Source organism: Pyrenophora tritici-repentis, chromosome 2 (genome assembly GCF_003171515.1).
Source record: "Pyrenophora tritici-repentis strain M4 chromosome 2, whole genome shotgun sequence".
Classification (NCBI taxonomy): Eukaryota; Fungi; Ascomycota; class Dothideomycetes; order Pleosporales; family Pleosporaceae; genus Pyrenophora; species Pyrenophora tritici-repentis.
The window spans coordinates 3,998,174-4,015,854 of NC_089391.1; the positions used below are offsets into that span (position 1 = coordinate 3,998,174).

Here is a 17,681-nt window from a genome sequence, read left to right on the forward strand (position 1 = left end):
CCGCCCTGATCGATGGCATCTTCAGACATACAACGCTTCAGACAAACAATACCATCCATCGTAACTTGCTTTGCTTGCACACAACAAGTGATTGAATCACTTTGATCGAGCTCGAGGTCAATGGACAGAAAGAGAATGGAGGATGCGAACTAATCATGCACTAAAGTATTGACTGTTCTGCCAGCTGTTACCTCTGTTGAGGGGTGTGTTGGCTGCAGCACGTCTTATCAGGACGACATGGCCCCCAGAAAGAGGAGGGCGCGATGCGAGCGCATGTCGTACTTCTAGCCACCATGCGGACAAGAATTGGTCGCCGATGCTTACTGCGCCTCGCTCTTTAGCTCCCTTCAAGCTAACAACTCAAATCTGAATCAGGGTCTCCCCCCCCGTTGCGCATCATCTAAACACCGATGGCTCGCACTGATGGTAACTAGCCATCACCTACGTACAGCGGCGGCCTCAATGCTAGAACCACTCCGCCACACTCTCGGCCATCGGACCATCCCAAGATGCGAAAAGGTTGTGTTGTAGCCTTATGAGCGCCTTCAGGGACAGTTGTTTGACTAGTAATCACAATGCGAATATTGGCCAACAGACGCCTTGTTGACTAGGCCGTGGCGCTGACATCGCTTGCGATGTCGCTTTACAGTTAATGTGATGGTGGATCCAAACTCCACAGACTACGCCACCCAATTATCGTGTCGATAGCTGTGCTGACTGCTTCTACTGCAGGTACCGAACACGTTAGTTACTGCGAGAACGGACAGGCACAGAAGCCTAGAAGCGTATGCTAACCAACTGGCACACTGAAGATAAGGCCGAGGCGAGATGCGGAGCATGAAAAACTGTCAGGTGAGGCTGAAATCGTATGCTCAGCGTAGCGCCGGCTCTCCATACAGCGGCCCCAGGACTATTCGTATCGCCTGACTAGCGTGGTCTATCATTGAGCTGTCAACGCCATGCGCATTCATCGTCTTGAGAAGTACAAGATCTGCACAGTTTCAGTAGAGAAATGTAAGCCTCGATCCATGGACAGCTGACTGTGGGCGTCAAATCCATGGGTCTCAGCTGTCGCACTGCGTCGGCTCTTGGTTACCCCAGAAAAAAGCAACTCGGCGCTTACGGTGTGCATGAACGTAGAATGTCAGTGGAAGTATAGGAAACTTGTCCGTGCTTCACGACCAGTGTGTGGCGGGTCAGGGTCAGGGAGAGGTATGCCATAGCCATGGAGTTTTGATCTGCCAAGGAGCTAAGTAGAGATGCGAGTCCGGGTACCAGTCCGACGAGACCTAGGCCAGCCACCATGCAGCTTAACGCTCCACGAGACCATCTGGTCCTCTCCACGTCTAAACCCCAGGTACCGCAAATCGCAATGCGAAAGCGATAGTTTCGTTTCTCCGGTGGGTTTATGCTCCCCCGAAGCGTTGGGTACTAGACCTAAATGACTACGATGCGGTTTTTGTTTCGCATAGCATACTTTTTCCGGCCAACGTTGTAGCCGGCATTGCTCATTCGTGGTTGGAGAATTTCATGTTCATGGAGAGATCTGATTGACTGTCTTCCAGCCAACCCCCAAGATTGATCTGTTACAGTTCTTCTCGCCTTTGCAGTGACAGTTTGTCCAAGGCATGGGGAGGCCTTTCGCTGTTTATTTCAAGTTTCGTTAGGCGGCCACGCTTGGCCCTGCACACAACAACTATGACTTATGGGAGGCACATGGTTGGTTCATGCTCCGCATCGATGGCTTTTCAAACCGGTCCTCTCAACTCTTGGCTGCAGTGGTGACTACTATTTCGGGGTGGCAATGGGAACTGCTCTAGTCCAAGTGGCTCGCCACGGCTCGGACCCCTTTAGCAGTTCGTTGCCTGCTAAGCTTCCTGGTCGATTTTGGTGACGCTAGCGAAATCGTACAAAACATCTCTTGGTATGCCCTTGGGAGGATATAAGGTAGCCCGTACGCCTGCTTTTGATCCTCATCGACTCACAGCATCTTGCAGTGCATCGCTTCATTGAACTGTCAATCACTCGTTATCCTATTCTCAGCTTTTATACTTTCATCATGCTTTATAACTCTGCACGGGTACTTCCTATCCTCGCTCTGAGCCTCCTGGCCTCGGCAGGGCCCTTAGAGACGCGAGAACCTGTGCCAGGCATCATTGATGACATCTTGACTGGTGTTCTCTCTGGCGTTGGACAGCTTATCAAAGACGTTCTCTCTGGTGCCAAATCGGCCATCGACGACACAAAATCAAACAAGCCTTTAATATGTTCACTGCTTACCACGGATAAGTGCTGTATTTGTAAGTTCACGTTACGATGACTTTCTATATCCATACGCTAACAACCCTATAGGGTGGGATGTTTCTGATGAACTCACCAAGTTGTTTGTCAACCAGGATTTGACTTGCAATGACAACGCTCGTGCAGCAGTCCGCATGGGTTTCCACGATGCGGGTGCATGGGAGCAGGGCCAAACACATGGCGGTGCTGATGGATCACTGTTGATGGATTTCGGAGAGATTGAGCGCCCCGAAAACAAAGGTCTCGAGAGCGTGCGTCTTGTGCTTCGTGACGTACAGAAGAAGTTCAAGGTCGGCTATGCAGACCTTGCCCAGTACGCCCACAACCACGCCAGTATCTCATGCCCAAAGGGTCCTCGCGTGCGTACATTTGTTGGACGCAAGGATGCTACCCAGGCTGCACCTAAAGGGTTTCTCCCGGATACTCGCTCCCCAGCAGATGAACTCATTGCTCTCTTCGAGCGCAAGGGCTTTACCCCCCACGACCTTGCCGCACTCTTAGGTGCCCATTCGACAGCCCGCCAACGCTTTGTAGACACTACTCCCGAAGTCGCTGACAAGCCTCTCGACACTACCATTGGTGTTTGGGACGTCGAGTTCTACAACGACACGCTTAACAACCCATCGGGTGGCACCCCTTCCCAGAAAGTCTTTGTACTCCCTAGCGACAAGGTACTTTCGGTACATCCCAAGGTCAGCGATGAGTGGAAGTCATTCGTTGGTGACCAGAAGCACTGGAATGAGGACTACGCAAAGGCGTACGTCAGGATGAGTTTGACGGGTGTGACAAAGGATCAGTTGAACAACTTGGTCGACTGCACAAAGACGCTGCCTGCTAGCCGGAAGGTTTTCCCATAGGGGGGAGGAGATGGCTGATGATTCCTTTTTTCAATGAACATACCTTTACCTTTACGTCTTGAGATGCTATAAGTGAACATGAATGCTTCGTCCACTACGATGTAGTACCTGCAGGTGTGGTGTAATCTGCATGTGATTGCTCAAGCTGCAGCGGGATGTCAGTCAGTAATGCTCTGCATCCACATTCTTGCGTTTGCGGGTATGCACAGACAGCTATCATTACCAGTTAATGCCTGCTATACTTTAGTCTTTCTCTCGGTAACGTAGGCTTGGAACGATAGTAACGACCAGATGGAACGGGTAGTGGGGTCGCTTACGTAATCGGACAATACCAGGGTCCAGGTCAGGCGAGGTCGAGCTTGCTTGTTTGTAGATGCGGAGAGCAGCTCTAAACGTCACAGTCGGGCACACGAGGACATCACACCCCACGCCCACACGTACGCCTCTCGCATACTGAGACCCGTACTCCAAATACGATACGACCGAATCTGAGAGGGGTCTAGCAACACAATGGCGACTCAATTCTTGAGGGCAACGGCTCGTGCCGGTATGAGGGCGAACATGGCGACTGCTTCCCGCGGCTTTCAAACAAGCGCTGTGTTGAGGCAAGAGACGGTTGTTGCTGCGCCCGTGAGGAAGCCTGTTGGCGCTTTCAGAGGAGGGTGAGTGACCTCTCTCTTGTCTAAGAAAGAATGAATTAGGCAACACAGCAGCCTTCACCAACACAAGACTCGCTGAGGGAACGTTATGGAAGAAGAAGACTATATCAGAAACATGTCAACATCTTGTCTAACACCTTACAGACTGTTCGGGTTCCTTCTCGGTGCGACGACATCCGGCGCGGGCATGTACTACTATGTCATTGACGAATACCGCGTTTCCAATCAGCTTTTGACCGAAGACATCTACGTACGCTCCTTCCAACAAACCACGGCTGTGCCTTCCCTTGCTAATATACAAGTAGGCCCTTCAGTCCGCAGTACAACGGATAGAAGGCTACGTCCGCACCCTCGAGGACAAGGTCAATGCGAAGAAGCGATAAGTCACATTGTTCTTCCACAGAGTGACAGATATGCGAGGTGCGACAAGGGTGGAAATGGTTTCACAGTTTATGAGGCTAGCATTTTCAAATGGTAGTGAACGTGTATATTATGGAATGACTTCTCTGCCTACTTCATGTATTCCCAATACCTGGCGAGTGTTCATGTTACTGATCTTGTGAGGCTTTTGTGCCGAGTGAAAGGGGCAGAGACATTTTCAATCACCCGGTGCATGTTCAGAGTAAGAATATGATCAGATGGGGGGTTTTTTTTTACTACCCTTGTTCACTATACACTGATTCTACGCCAATGTCTGTAGGGTGATAGCGATGGACCGCCATGACGCAAACTGGAACACTCCTGACAGCTGTGTAGGGTATCACTGCCACCCAATGCCCACTTCAGATATGACCTCCCAAGATTTTAGGCAATAGACCATTACTATCCAATAAACCCTCAACCAGCAAACTCACCCATCGCGATCCAAATAAGACCCCGATCAACCATGGCCCCCACGGATACCTGCCGTTACAGACTCTGGAACGCAGCTGAAGAGTACCAACTGTCAAAGCTGCATGTCAACCAAGGCATGTCCTTTGAGGACATAGCACCAATCATGCAGCGCACTGCTACTACCCTCGCCACCCGCTACGCCGCCATCCAATAGCGCGACGCCATGAACGGCTACAGCTGGACGCCCGCCCTGGACGCCGCCATCATCGCCGGCCGCTCCATGAAAGATTCTTTTGTCCAAATCGCCTTGCAGTTGGAAATTCACAAGGATGCCGTGCGGAACCGCTGGAATTATCTCAAAGATACCAACCGAGTCCCCGACGACGTGATGGATGCTCTCCGTCGTGTCCATAAACCTAAACCACCATTTAGTCAGGCGGACGACGAGGCTATTGTGAGAGAGTATATGAGTGGCGTTGATCGTGATAAGATTCAAGAGGTGCTCAGGCTCGAGGGTAGATCACCCAACGAGGTTCGTGATCGGTGTTTCAAGTTAGAGAAGGAGAGACCGCCGGTTTGGGAGAATGCTATGATGAGGGCGATGATAAAGGGGGAAGGAAAGAAGAACAATTACGCCTGGAAGCTTTAAGTTGCTGGTTGTTTTCGTTTGGGTTGCCGGTCTGTTGTTAGCTCTGTAGATGGATGTTTGGATGTTGCCATCCAGGATGGAGGCCTAACCCTGTACTTTGGAACCGAGATGATCCTCTCTGGAGCTTGTTATTTTCATTGATCATGATATTCTCTTTAGATAATGCAGCATTAGATTCATACTTCGTGCATTTTTTGGAATATATCCAAAGACTTTCTACGGGTATCCAAAAGTATTTCTACAGATCTCCAACCTTTCCCACCCATCACTCTTCATACACCATGAAATCCTGCATAAAGTTCTCAGCATCCACCAACATATTCTGCTCCTTCCATACCCACTCCGCATCTAGCCTGCACATCTTCTGAAAGAGTGCACGCTCCAGACTGCGTCTAACCACATTGTCCTTCGCCGGGCTCAGATCGCGCTCCTCCTTCTCTGCCAACCATACTGCCAGCTCTTTTGCCATCTCAAGACACGCAGCCCGCTTAAGCTGTATTTTCGCACTGTGGACATTCCATTCCTTCTTCCCTGCATCAGCACCGCATGCGCCAATCCCAACAGTTCCAAGCACGACCTTGTATTTCTTCAACATCTCCCACTCTACCTTGAGATAGCGACCTACAGCCCACTCTGGCATGAACCCGTAGCGCGGCATAAGAACCTCTTGGTTGTTTGCGGGTGGCGTCGGGACGACGACGAAGAAGTAGTTGCGGAACTCGTATAAGATACCGATTGCGTTCATGTCGATGTTGTTTGGGTTCATGATGGAGACTATGCAGCAGTAGGCTGATGGGGGGTAACTGATCTGGCCATCGTTGTCCACAGGAGGGGTTTGGGTAAGGGCTTCGCGGAATGTGTTTTCTGCGGTGCATCTGGCGTCGCTGGCAGTGGCTACGCTGGTGTCTGGAATAGAGCTTTCTGCGCGAGCTCTTCCTCTGTTGGACGCGCTGCTTTTTTCGTCGACGAGTGCGAAGGGGTCACGATGCTGATTGCTGGCAATTTTGATACCATAGATGACATCAGGCTTGCCTTTGAAGTATGTTGCGACTTCTCGCACGAACGTCTCCTTGGTTGTGGTGTAGTTGTGTTCTTCGGCTTCGTTGCTTTTGCCCTTTTCGTACTTATATCTCGCCTCCATCTCTTGCGCGATGAACGAAGGCTCGTCCATGAACGCAGGGTTGTCGATAATCGCAGGGTCTTCGATAATCATAGGGTCGTCCATGATCGCATGGTCGTTTATGATCGCAAGCTCGTCCATGATCGCAGAGCCGTCCATGAACGAATGCCCGTCCATGAACGAAGACTCGGCCATGATCGCAGAGTCGTCCATGGTCGATAAGATGTGGTGTTTGGATGCCCAGACTGATTAAATGCTGATAAAAGTATTGTTCTGTGAACAAAATCCGGTCAGTAAACTATGAATTACGCACTGTAACTAGAGGTTAGAGAGGCATTGGCGAAGCGGACGAGGACGAGCAGCTTCAGGTGACGTAGAATTCATGTTCAAATAAGAAAGTAGTGCAGAGAAAAAGAGATTGCGCAGTGAGGTGCGAAGTGAAGGTGTTTTCGAACGCGAGTTATTTGACGACTGCGCCTCAACAACAACTAGCTGCCACACATACCTTCCAAGTCGCACCCACGCCAACCCCCACTACAAACAAATGTCCATGTCCGCATTCTGTTCTTCGTCTGCCATACTAGCGGACCAGTTTACGATTGATCTACTTTCATCTTCCTCAACCGCATACCCTATACCCCACGCCGTCATCCGCGAGCAGAAGACATACTACACAATATGTTTCCATCCTGACATCGCCGGAGTAATCCCAACCTCGCCCAAAGCAACGCCAAAATCCGCACTCGCCCCCGCATATCCCGAAGTTGTGAAAGCCTGGGACACGAAGGTGAAAGAGAGGCTGGACGAAGAGCATCGCATCCGCCAAATCCAAGACAGTATCCTTGATGACGCAGGAAAGCTTAAGGCACAGAAACCCGTCAGAGAAAGGGATCCGGGGGTCGCATGTGATCAGAACCTACTCCCGGGAATGAGGGCTCATTGGGGGGAGTTGAGGCAGTGCGCGACGCATCTACGTGAGGGCAATGCATTCGAGGTGTGCAAAGGGTGTCGTGTAGCGCATCACGCGCAGCACGACCGAAATTTTGATCGGACTCTCATGATGACAAGAGGAGCGCGCGTGCCGGTTTGCGAGGGCTATGCAAGAATGGCTTTGAACAACATGGGTATGAGGTCGCGAGCTTGTGTTTGTGACAGACAGTGGACGTGCTACGGCTGCCGGGAGAGTGAGCTAGAACATCTTGCAAATGCGAGGCATGACGCATATGTAGAAGGAAGGTGTGGTGAATGCGGTGGAACTGGGACTCTTGTGGGAGATGTTGTTGAAGTATGCTTGCTCTGTAGGGGAATTTGTGTGTACAAGGACCCAGCTGTTCTACAATGGCGAAGGGAGACATTGAGAGAGATGAGGATATAAAACTCTTCTAGGCCATGAGACATTGAGGTTGAGAGAAACCCAGAGAACTTGGTGGATTATGTTGGCGCATGGGGTTTGATACGCAAAGATGATGGGAGACAACATCATGGCCCTAGTATTGTATAGAAATGCAAAAGCGGTGTTTGGAGACTTTATAACTAATCAATGTGTATTTTGCTTCCGTGCATATGTAAATGTAAATGATGGAACAGAAATATGCACGCTCTTGGAATTTGGAGTTGACATGGAGAATATAAACAGTGAGAAGCGGTGGAGCCGTCATGCAGACTATTGCTCATACTGTTGAACTTTGAAGTAGATGAGATATGATGTACATACATGCCGTATCTTACATTTGTTGCCCGTGGGCAGTCATACAATAAGCGCAGGACTTATGAAGTCATGTCTTGGACGAGCCGCCAACGCATCAATACTCAGCTTAACTCTTATTCTCACATTATTTACTCTTACTACAAAGCCGCTCTCCTTGGATTGTTTGTGAGAATCGAGTTCGTGAGGATGATTCCATTCTGTTGTTGCGGAACCTTGCTCCCGGACAGCAAAATCTTGGCGCCCGGCAAGGCGGCCAAGGCGAAAGCGACCGCGGAAACGCCTTGATATTCATTAGGACACGTGGCCGTATCAGCCTCACCGCCCAAGTCGTGTAAACAGGCGAAGTTGAGTTCAGAGGCAACCAGAACTGTCGAGTGTGTCTCGAATGTGCCGTCGCCATGCTGCCAAACCCGTCTCTTTGCTTGATTCATCGTCTGGATCATTCTTGCTCTGGAGTAGATCCTCCCTAGATAGTTCGCAGCTAGTGGGGGTTTCATCTGGCATGACAACCCGATAATGTATAGTGAATTCAAATCCAGGGTTCTCTGATGGGCCAGCGCGAGTAGTTTGTCTGTTGAATTTCTCTCCAAGCATGTGCCGTCTCATCAACGACAAAGTGTCTGCCATTCGACACGCCTCTGGCCGATCGAACATCCAATTTATCTCTAGATATTCGAGATTCTTCACTTTCAGCAACGGCTGAACCCATGAAGCGACCCACGGACGCGAATTCCTCATCTTCTCTGTCTCCCATGATACGCTAGCCGCAATCGAAGAGGGTGCCGAGATATAGTGACGATTCATGCTATTAACGAAGTGCTGACTCAGACTGTTGATGGTCAGATTTAGCCTTCGCAATTGCATGCGCGGAGTAGATATCAAGGTGCAAAGGTCCGGGAAATAGTGGTAAGCGTATCGTAGTACGAGCGAGTCTGTAGACTTGGCTTGGATGGGATAATGGGCTTTGGCAGTGCCTATCATGTTGCTGCCTTCGTCAAAGGAGATCTCCATGGCGGAGATGAATTTGAGTGATTCAGCAGGCCTGTTGCACAAAAAGGCAAACGCAGTCGGAATGGCCTCGGTGTCGGTAAAGCTGAAAAGGTTCTTGCCATAGAAGATCTCTCGAGCTTCATCGTAGATTTGTCGACAAGTTTGCAGTAGGCGGATCTCGAACTTGTGTGTCCAGGGTTCATCGTAGTCGTCTTCGAGTTGGTAGGTCATTTGGATGTCAGCCGGTAGATCGCTTGGATCGTACCGTGAGCTGGATGTGCGTAGATCGAGGCGAGGTATAGGCCATGTGCGACGGTGGGCGCGTGGCCTTCTCAATGGGTATGTAAGGGCGATTTGTCTGTAGAACTCAGGACAGCGGGAGCGTGTTTCCTCCGGTATTCTGTCCAAGGTAGCGGCCGCGCGCTGGATAGGTATAACATCGCGTACAAGTGCGAACTCGTAGATCAAATCTCGGAGCTCTCGTGGAAGTTCGAGGAGCCGGGAACTCATTCTGTCCAGAATTCGAGCTGTCTGGGTTCTTATCTTCGCCGTTCTTGATTTCTTCAAGGGCAGCTGCAACTAATAACTTTGCAACTATTGTGGGGGCCGGGCTTTCGATCTTTGCAATGCGACTGCTGTGGGGCACAGAAGTCCGGCAGGATGCGGAGATGCTGTGGTTGATGACGTACTATGTCGGACTCTAGCCCGATTGGCTAACCTCGTTTACATGTTAATGTCTCATCGTCTTCTGACTAATCCTGACCAACTACATGTACACGATTTATCTCACATTGTATTTCTCGCTCAACATGTATAAATTCGTCGCATTCCAATAAAATACTACATTTATCAGCATGTTGAGCCATCGGAGTAAACAATACATTATTTTTCCGAGATCGATCCAGGTATATGGACTGTTGCATGTCTACCATGTGACAGTGAGAAAACTTGCAAGGTTTGGTGACGATATTCAATCCATTCCTGGCCGTCGATTGCGTGTTTAGCAATTGTCTAGCTACTTCCTTTATGATAAGATGGAGACAGTTAGTGTACCCACTCGTATAAACGGCATCTTCTCTACCTACTCTTTTCGTATTCACTTTCCCGTCATCTTTCGTCATCGCATCTTAGCCTGAGTTATTCGGCTGGTTGAGATGAGAAATATCACGCCATCCGGTACTAATTGACACTACAATGATCCTACGGTGGTACGCCATATTGCCCCTTAGAGTCTTCAATCATCCTTGTGCTAACCTCCCGAGCATCTAACACTCCCCGATAATCCTCAGGTCCGTAGCTACTCACGCACTCCTTCAATGCCCATCCCTTGCGCCGCACATCGACTGATACATCTTTCAGATCGTCGAGGAGCATATCAAAGTAAGGCAGAGTGTCGAAGACAATGTCTGGTAGTATATGGCCGTAGCTCATCGAGCCGCGAAGGACACAATACTGTGTATCACAATACGTAGCTTCCAGGATCTTGGAACGAATAGATTCCGTCGGCGCAGACATTGTCCCGTCAAGAAAAGCCGTAATCCATATAGATTGAAGGTAAGCGCATGGAAAGCCGCCAAGGCACATGAGTGCTCCTGCAAAAGCTACGCTACGCTCTGTGTACAGGTTGGGCGGAACCATGAAACGATAGAGACGGTAGGGCTGGTTGTGCGCTGGGAGTGGTTGTGTATGGCGGAGTGAAGGGTCAGGGTGGTAGACACGACTCGTGTCTCTTTCTTTTAGGTACGGAAAGTCTTTGTAAAGACGCTCCTCAGTTGATGTTATGAGTGCCGTTTGCTCTGGAGTCAGCGGAGATGTAGATGGTAAGCCGAAGTCGCTCTCTAGGGCCGGCGGTTCGAAATGAAACTTGTGACCTTTCTGCCATCCTGTTGCGCAGACTACAACATCTGTCTGCAACACGTCACCCGACTTCAGCTGTACTTGTCGTTCCGCATCCAGACTAGCAATTTCGTCGATAAGAACCTTGATCTTTCCTGCTTTGACAAGATCAAAGAATGAGGTGGGGTAGTTGTGTATAGAAAGTGCGTTCCCGACTTCGAATGCTCCTCGCCACGGTCTTAGTTTCTTTGTCTCAGGGTGACTGTCCATTCCGTTCAATGAAATGGCGTCTTCGCCGAGTATGTGCCAAAACCCTGCCACGATCTTTTTTCCAAGCCAGGTACGATGGAGAAAGGCTCGCATCCAGCCTTCTAAACCCGTGGTAGTTGCCCAAGGGCACGGCGACATGAAGCCAAAGAAACGGGTGTGAACGAGCTTCTCGAGCCAGAGATGAAATGGTGTGACATGAGAGGGTGTCATCCATATCGGTCCGTTGCCGTTCGGTCGGATGAGAATCGTTGCCGTAGAGGAGGCCTGTGTAGCGCAAGCGTATGCTATATCCCAGGCTGATTTCCCAGATCCGATAATCGTAGTGTGGGTGTTGGGTTTCACAATAGCCGAGTAGTGTGCTGCAAAGTCTTTGGAGTGTAAGACTGGGAGTTGAAACTTTTCGGAAGCAGGATAGGAAGGCATAAAAGGAGCGCTTGATACGCCCGCCGCGATTACGAGTTTCTTAGCGTTGATTACTGTTTGGTCCTTGTTGTTGATTGATGAAAAAGAGCTGCAGTGTAACGTCCAACCTTCCTTGTCATGGCTGTTTCTCTCAATGACGTCAACGGTAGTACGTAGGCGCAAGAATTGCTCGATATCAGCCCACTTTACAAACGCAGTCAGGTAGTCGAACATTTTAGCCGCGGGTATGTGTTCGCCTTTCTTAACGCCAAATGTCTGTTCATCCATCGGGAAATCAGGATGTTCGTACATTCCTAGCAGGTTGTTCGTTTTGAGGCCTGGAAAGGTACGATGGGGAGCCCATGGCCCTCCGATGGAAGGTGCTGCGTCAAGGATAAGAATACGGGCTGATGGGTGTATACGATGGTAAGTATGGGCAGTCGTAAGACCATAAATCCCGGAGCCGACGACTACCAATTCTGCTTCGGACATTGTGGTCTTGGAAAGGTGAAAAGAGAGTAGAAATGTCAGCGACAGGAAGGAGGGACACGTTATAAGATGCACTGGAGGCCTAAAGTTCCTCTGCCGAAAGACGGGTGCAAGCGAGACGTGTATACCAAATGCAGCATAATGCAGCATAATGCATGTAATATCCCTGGTGGTCCACTAATAATCCTTAGCTGTTGATTAGATAGAAGAATGTCGCAGCCATATGTTCTCATTTAGGCTTAGAATGCTAACACAAAAACTCCCTGATGTATTGATAAGTACTTGGCAATGTAACGGCTTTTGTAAATGATGAGAGTTGACATCTTGCTGCGTCAGTTGGCAGATGATGGTGTGAGAAAATATTCTACATGCGTGAGCATTTACATGGTTCGGTCTTACAGCGTGTTTCACAAAACAAGAATGAGAGCAATTCGCATCACAATTTCGCCTTTACCGAGCCAACACCAGCCTTGACCTGTATGGTACCTGATGAATCGGTCTCAACTGTCACTACTACGCCCTCCGAAGCGCTATTCGGTTGCAGTAGTATCTCTTGGCAGTCCTCATTGCTTACTCCATTCGCGAACTGCACAACGACAAAGTCAATCGGACGGTCTCCAACGACTATCATGGGCGCATGCCATGTCCCGGCTCCATACGTCACAGCCTGACTTCCAGTCGCAACGAAAGCGCGGAGATTCTTGAGATCTGGCAGGCCAGGTCCCTTGGGCCTTGCGGATGGATGCAGCCGCGAGAACTGACTTTTTGTAGGCACCTTTTCGTTGGTGAAGGGGCTGGGTCGCGCCCGGGCAAAAACGTCCAAGACGCTCTTCTTCCGCTCAAGGTAGGGTGTGGGGTACGGCGGCGCCCTGCCCGTGTGACGGCTGGATGCGCTTGCGGGAAGTGTGGGTGCGACAATGACCAGATACTGTGTATGCTTGTCTTGTTGCGACAAACCCATCGGTATGAAGGTTTGCGTGGTAAATGGATGTCTCTCGAGAATAGAGACATCCAAAAGTTGTCTCCGATAGTCACCGTTTCCGTCTTCATCCTCATCCAGGTCCAAGTCTCCCCACGAACTCGGCATGCTCATACTCGGTTCATGGGGCCGCAAGTTCCGAGGCGCACAAACGAACATGTTCATTACGGCCTTTGCAGGCTTCTTGCTCGGCGCGAGGTTGTATAGATTGGACATGTGGGTGACATCTAGGTACTTTGTGGCAGAACCCTGATTAGCGGATACAGCATCGGGCACAGGTACACGGTTTGGTATGGGTAGCTTTGCGGAGGGCGATGTTGTGGGGTTTTCAACGACGGTTCCGAATTGCGCAAAGGCGGTTGGAGTTAGGAGCTCCATGGGTATGCGAATCGAGGGCGCGGGCATTGAAGTCGGCATCTTTGCCGTCAGACGCGTAGGGCGTCGCGTACTGCAGGGAGACGAGACCGACAAACGTCAATAGAAGGAGCGACGGACGTGACGGAACGGTAGAGTGGAGATGGGGCTCGGGGCCTCGGCGGGAGCTATGCTGTGAAAGGGCGCTACTGCCGATAACGATAAGACATAGAATCTGAGCATTCACCCCAGAATCATTCCCCAATGCGTGTGCATGGGTGGTCCTTGATGATGCAGACGTCTGGAGATGATGATTTTACGAGTGAAGTGAATAGATGGGGGAACAAACCAGTGTTGCCGAGGGCGAGTACATTTCAATGACATGTGAAGCCCAACTAGAGGCTGATCAAGCTGCTAGGTACAAAGTAGGTACATGCATGTATCGATCGAATCTCAATTTTGTCTCTGCAGGTGCCATAGTGGTTGGTTGCACTAGAGTTCAGATTGGGAGTAAGACTGTCGTCAATGCCAATGTCAGTGCGTGCTGTCAAGGTGTAAACCACATTCGGGTGCTCTTTGTCGTGGGTACAAGCCAGGCTGATGTCACCAGCGGCCCGCATTTTCCCCGAGCACTAGCGCAGCTGCCCACGGTTTTCTTTCTCGACAGCGCCTGCGCCTAGATTGTCTCCTACGCTCGTCACACGGTCACCCTTCAATTCCTCGACTCGTGTTCCCCTCCCCTCTTCCCCATCCGCCCGTTGCCGCTGCGTGCGCCCAAAGTCTGCCCCTGGCATAGAAAGTCGGAATTTACGTCACACTCCAAGCAATACCCACCACCCGACGTGTTCCTGTCTTAGCCTTATTTCATCGCCAACACACCACACGGCGCTCGCATTATTCGAGCCAGACTTCGCGACCACCAGCACCTTGCCCCACGCCCGCTTTGTACAACTTCCTGTGACTTTGACTAGTTATCATGGCTGTTCCCACACAGTTGGCTTGTAAGACGACCTGGCCCACTGGCCATTGAACAAAGCTGACATGACTACCAGACCGCTCCGCCAAGGGCATCGGGCTCTTCAACGCTGCTCCAGCGTATGAGGCTCTCCCAGGATTCGTGCGCCCAGAGGGAAACCTTCGTTGCTGCTGCTATTCGCCAGATAGCAAGTACTTTGCCTGGGCTACACCCGAACAGTAAGCCCCCAAAATTTCCACAAAGACTTGTGCGCGAGCTGACTCTGCTAGGGTTTCGGTCATTGATGCCTCGGCCGGCCACATCATTACTATCCTTCCCACACCGAACGTGTACGAACTCGGCTTCTCTCCGCTAGGAACCTATCTCATAACCTGGCAGCGTCCGTCCAAGGACGACGATGGGAACGCGGTCAAGAACCTCAGGGTCTGGAAGACGCTCTCTGACGAAGCCGAGGACGATGGATCCAGGGCCGTCATTGGCGAATACGTGCAGAAGAACCAAAATGGATGGAATCTGCAGTACACGTCCGACGAGAAGTTCTGTGCACGCGTTGTAACAAACGAAGTGCAGGTCTTCCAGTCCAACGACTTGCGCAATCCCTGGAACAAACTCCGCGTCGAGGGCGTAACCGACATGGCTCTCTCGCCTGGCAAGAACCATTCAGTTGCCGTTTTTATACCGGAGCGCAAGGGCATGCCCGCTGCCGTCAAGGTCTTCCAGGTACCTCAGTTCAGCCAGCCCGTGTCGCAGAAGACCTTCTTCAAGGGGGACAAGGTCCAGCTGAAGTGGAACGATCTCGGCACCAGTCTCATTGTTTTGGCCCAGACCGAGGTCGACAAGACAAACAAGAGTTACTATGGCGAGACCAATATGTACATTCTTAGCGCCAACGGCACCTTTGATTCGAGGATTCAGCTCGACAAGGAGGGCCCCATTCACGACGTCTCCTGGTCGCCCAATTCGAAAGAGTTTGGTGTCACTTACGGATACATGCCTGCCAAGACTACCATCTTCAACCAGCGCGCCGTCGCCCAACATAGCTTTGACCTCGGCCCCCGCAACACTATCTTGTTCAGCCCCCACGGGCGCTTTGTCATTGTGGCTGGCTTTGGCAATTTAGCTGGAGATATGGACATCTACGACCTCGAGAGGAACTTTGCCAAAGTTTGTCATGTCAAGACTTCCAACTCTACATACTGCGAGTGGAGCCCAGACGGGCAGCATATTCTTACAGCAACCACTAGCCCACGTCTTCGTGTTGATAATGGCATCCGCATCTATCATGTTAGCGGTAGTCTGATGTATAACGAGGACATGGCTGAACTCTACCATGTTGTGTGGCGACCTCAGCCCACCTCCATGTTCCCGCTCACGGACCCCTTGACTACTGTACCAGCCCCTCACCCTTCGGCACTCGCATATTTGAGCACTCAGAAGACACCGTCCAAGCCTGCCGGCGCTTACCGACCCCCTGGCGCGCGCGGAACAGCTACTCCGTTGCACTTTAAACGGGAAGATGAGGGGGGTGTGGCATACACAAACACAGGAGTTTCCTCCACGAACGTTGGCTTTGCCAATGGATTTGGAAAGCCGCGTCGCCGCGAGGTGCCTGGCGCAGAAGCTGCTGAGCTCCCACCTGGCGCAGCCCCTGGCGGTGGCGTTAGTCTTACTGGTGCTCAAGATGGCGACGGTGAGCTTTCCAAGGCCGCTTTGAAGAACAAGAAGAAGCGCGAGGCGAAAAAGGCCCGTGAAGCTGCTGACAAGGCTGCGGGCTTGGGCACCGAGGGAGCCAACCCACCGAATGGAGCCAACGGTCGCAGCCCAGAGCGTCGCCAGCGCAGTCGTAGCAAGAGCGGCTATGAACAACATTCGCGAAGTGCTAGCCAGCAACGCAACTTTGGCAATAGCCCGAACCGTGAAGCGCGTGAGGCTAGACAGGAGGGAAACCCGCGACAAAATCTGCGCCAGCAGCGTGTAGGCCAACAGGCCCAGGCTCAGCCCCAGGCTCCTCCTCCTATCCAGACAGAAAACCAGGGCCCTCCGCCTGACCTGACCGTTACCAGCCCTGGTGATGGCAACCCCCAAGACAAGAAGATTCGGGGTCTGCTCAAGAAAATGCGGGCCATTGACGAATTGAAGATGAGACAGGCCTCAGGTGAGAAGCTTGAAGACACTCAGGTGAAGAAGATTAGCACGGAGACACAGATCAAGAAGGAGCTGCAAGGTTTGGGTTACCGGGAGTAGACACCAGACTAGCTCCACAAAAGCTTTGAGAACACCCATGAACTCATTTTCTGTCTAACTACTTATTCTTGTTGCGGTGACTTGGCTTCGTCAAACCTGTTACTCTTTCCGCGCAGCCCACATGAGCCCCCTCTCGACCTGTCCCACAAACCACTCGTCCTCATACGCATCATCAAAATGCCCCAATGCCGTGAAAAACACCCTGCCGCCTTCAAACTCCTGACACCAAACCAACGGATGATCATCACCATGCTTCCCGCCTTTGAAAGTCTTCGGATCCCCTCTCAGCAAAACGTTCAAATTCTTATTCTCACGAGGGTGCGTATGGAAGTTGTACCACTCATCCATCCATGCTTCTCTCCCGCCACAACAACTCATAATATAATGTTTCTGCGCGTCCTCTTCGGGCACAACAGTCCCCGGTTCAGGCTCAGGGTGCATATCGAAGCTCGCCCCAATCAAATCCGTATACCACTTCTCTTCTGGCATTCCTGCTGCCGCGCCATGGATAGCGACTACTCCACCCCCTGCTCTGACCCAGTCGTGAAAGGCTGAGAGTTGGTCTGCGGTGAGGAGTGCGGGACCGATGTTTTGCAGGAGCACGATGACGGTGTAGGCGGACAGGGTGGTGGGCGTGAAGACGGCGGCGTCTTCGGTCGCGGTTACATTGAAGGACTTTGTGCGAGTCGATAGCGTGTGGAAGAGGTTTATGCCGGCGGGGATGGAGTCGTGGCGGTAGCCGGTTGTTTTGCTGAAGACTAGGATGTTGAAGGGTTGTGGGGTGGACATGGCGGGATGTTACGGTTCTGATGTGTATGCTGGAGTGGAGGACATGCAGCTAGGTATCGTGTTGATGACAGTTGAATGGCATTCACGTATATATCTACATTCGTGTGAATTAGGCTGAACTGCTATTCAGACACGGTATATGACGTCATGCATACCGGCATTTGTGAATTGTGGTATTCTTGACGTGATTGTAGTGTATTTTCCAGAAGCTATTCTAGCATCTT

At 51.1% G+C, this 17,681-nt stretch overlaps 10 protein-coding genes across 10 annotated transcripts; 5 read left to right on the forward strand and 5 right to left on the reverse strand.

Annotated features, from left to right (window-relative positions):
- Positions 1-2,059: 2,059 nt before the first annotated feature.
- Positions 2,060-3,158, forward strand: PtrM4_069760 (KatG, Catalase (peroxidase I); the record flags this gene model as incomplete). The annotated part of the gene is made up of 2 exons (XM_001933648.2): positions 2,060-2,300; positions 2,353-3,158. The coding sequence occupies 2 exons, from the start codon at positions 2,060-2,062 to the stop codon at positions 3,156-3,158; spliced, it is 1,047 nt and encodes a 348-aa protein (XP_001933683.1).
- Positions 3,159-3,668: 510 nt separating this feature from the next.
- PtrM4_069770 (uncharacterized protein) lies at positions 3,669-4,200 on the forward strand (the record flags this gene model as incomplete). The annotated part of the gene is made up of 3 exons (XM_001933649.2): positions 3,669-3,820; positions 3,962-4,067; positions 4,123-4,200. The coding sequence occupies 3 exons, from the start codon at positions 3,669-3,671 to the stop codon at positions 4,198-4,200; spliced, it is 336 nt and encodes a 111-aa protein (XP_001933684.1).
- Positions 4,201-4,703: 503 nt separating this feature from the next.
- Positions 4,704-4,865, forward strand: PtrM4_069780 (uncharacterized protein; the record flags this gene model as incomplete). Its single annotated transcript, XM_001933650.1, has 1 exon — positions 4,704-4,865. The coding sequence occupies one exon, from the start codon at positions 4,704-4,706 to the stop codon at positions 4,863-4,865; it is 162 nt and encodes a 53-aa protein (XP_001933685.1).
- Positions 4,866-4,874: 9 nt separating this feature from the next.
- PtrM4_069790 (SANT domain containing protein) lies at positions 4,875-5,300 on the forward strand (the record flags this gene model as incomplete). The annotated part of the gene is made up of 1 exon (XM_001933651.1): positions 4,875-5,300. The coding sequence occupies one exon, from the start codon at positions 4,875-4,877 to the stop codon at positions 5,298-5,300; it is 426 nt and encodes a 141-aa protein (XP_001933686.1).
- A 265-nt stretch (positions 5,301-5,565) lies between these two features.
- On the reverse strand, positions 5,566-6,633 carry PtrM4_069800 (uncharacterized protein; the record flags this gene model as incomplete). The annotated part of the gene is made up of 1 exon (XM_001933652.1): positions 5,566-6,633. One exon carries the CDS (start codon positions 6,631-6,633, stop codon positions 5,566-5,568), a length of 1,068 nt encoding a protein of 355 aa, XP_001933687.1.
- Positions 6,634-8,479: 1,846 nt separating this feature from the next.
- On the reverse strand, positions 8,480-9,628 carry PtrM4_069810 (uncharacterized protein; the record flags this gene model as incomplete). Its single annotated transcript, XM_001933654.1, has 1 exon — positions 8,480-9,628. The coding sequence occupies one exon, from the start codon at positions 9,626-9,628 to the stop codon at positions 8,480-8,482; it is 1,149 nt and encodes a 382-aa protein (XP_001933689.1).
- A 690-nt stretch (positions 9,629-10,318) lies between these two features.
- Positions 10,319-12,118, reverse strand: PtrM4_069820 (Pyr-redox-3 multi-domain protein; the record flags this gene model as incomplete). The annotated part of the gene is made up of 1 exon (XM_001933655.1): positions 10,319-12,118. One exon carries the CDS (start codon positions 12,116-12,118, stop codon positions 10,319-10,321), a length of 1,800 nt encoding a protein of 599 aa, XP_001933690.1.
- A 433-nt stretch (positions 12,119-12,551) lies between these two features.
- PtrM4_069830 (DAL3, Ureidoglycolate hydrolase) lies at positions 12,552-13,511 on the reverse strand (the record flags this gene model as incomplete). Its single annotated transcript, XM_001933656.2, has 1 exon — positions 12,552-13,511. One exon carries the CDS (start codon positions 13,509-13,511, stop codon positions 12,552-12,554), a length of 960 nt encoding a protein of 319 aa, XP_001933691.1.
- Positions 13,512-14,424: 913 nt separating this feature from the next.
- On the forward strand, positions 14,425-16,668 carry PtrM4_069840 (eukaryotic translation initiation factor subunit eIF2A; the record flags this gene model as incomplete). The annotated part of the gene is made up of 3 exons (XM_001933657.1): positions 14,425-14,449; positions 14,501-14,642; positions 14,694-16,668. The coding sequence occupies 3 exons, from the start codon at positions 14,425-14,427 to the stop codon at positions 16,666-16,668; spliced, it is 2,142 nt and encodes a 713-aa protein (XP_001933692.1).
- Positions 16,669-16,767: 99 nt separating this feature from the next.
- PtrM4_069850 (ThuA multi-domain protein) lies at positions 16,768-17,457 on the reverse strand (the record flags this gene model as incomplete). The annotated part of the gene is made up of 1 exon (XM_001933658.1): positions 16,768-17,457. One exon carries the CDS (start codon positions 17,455-17,457, stop codon positions 16,768-16,770), a length of 690 nt encoding a protein of 229 aa, XP_001933693.1.
- Positions 17,458-17,681: the final 224 nt, after the last annotated feature.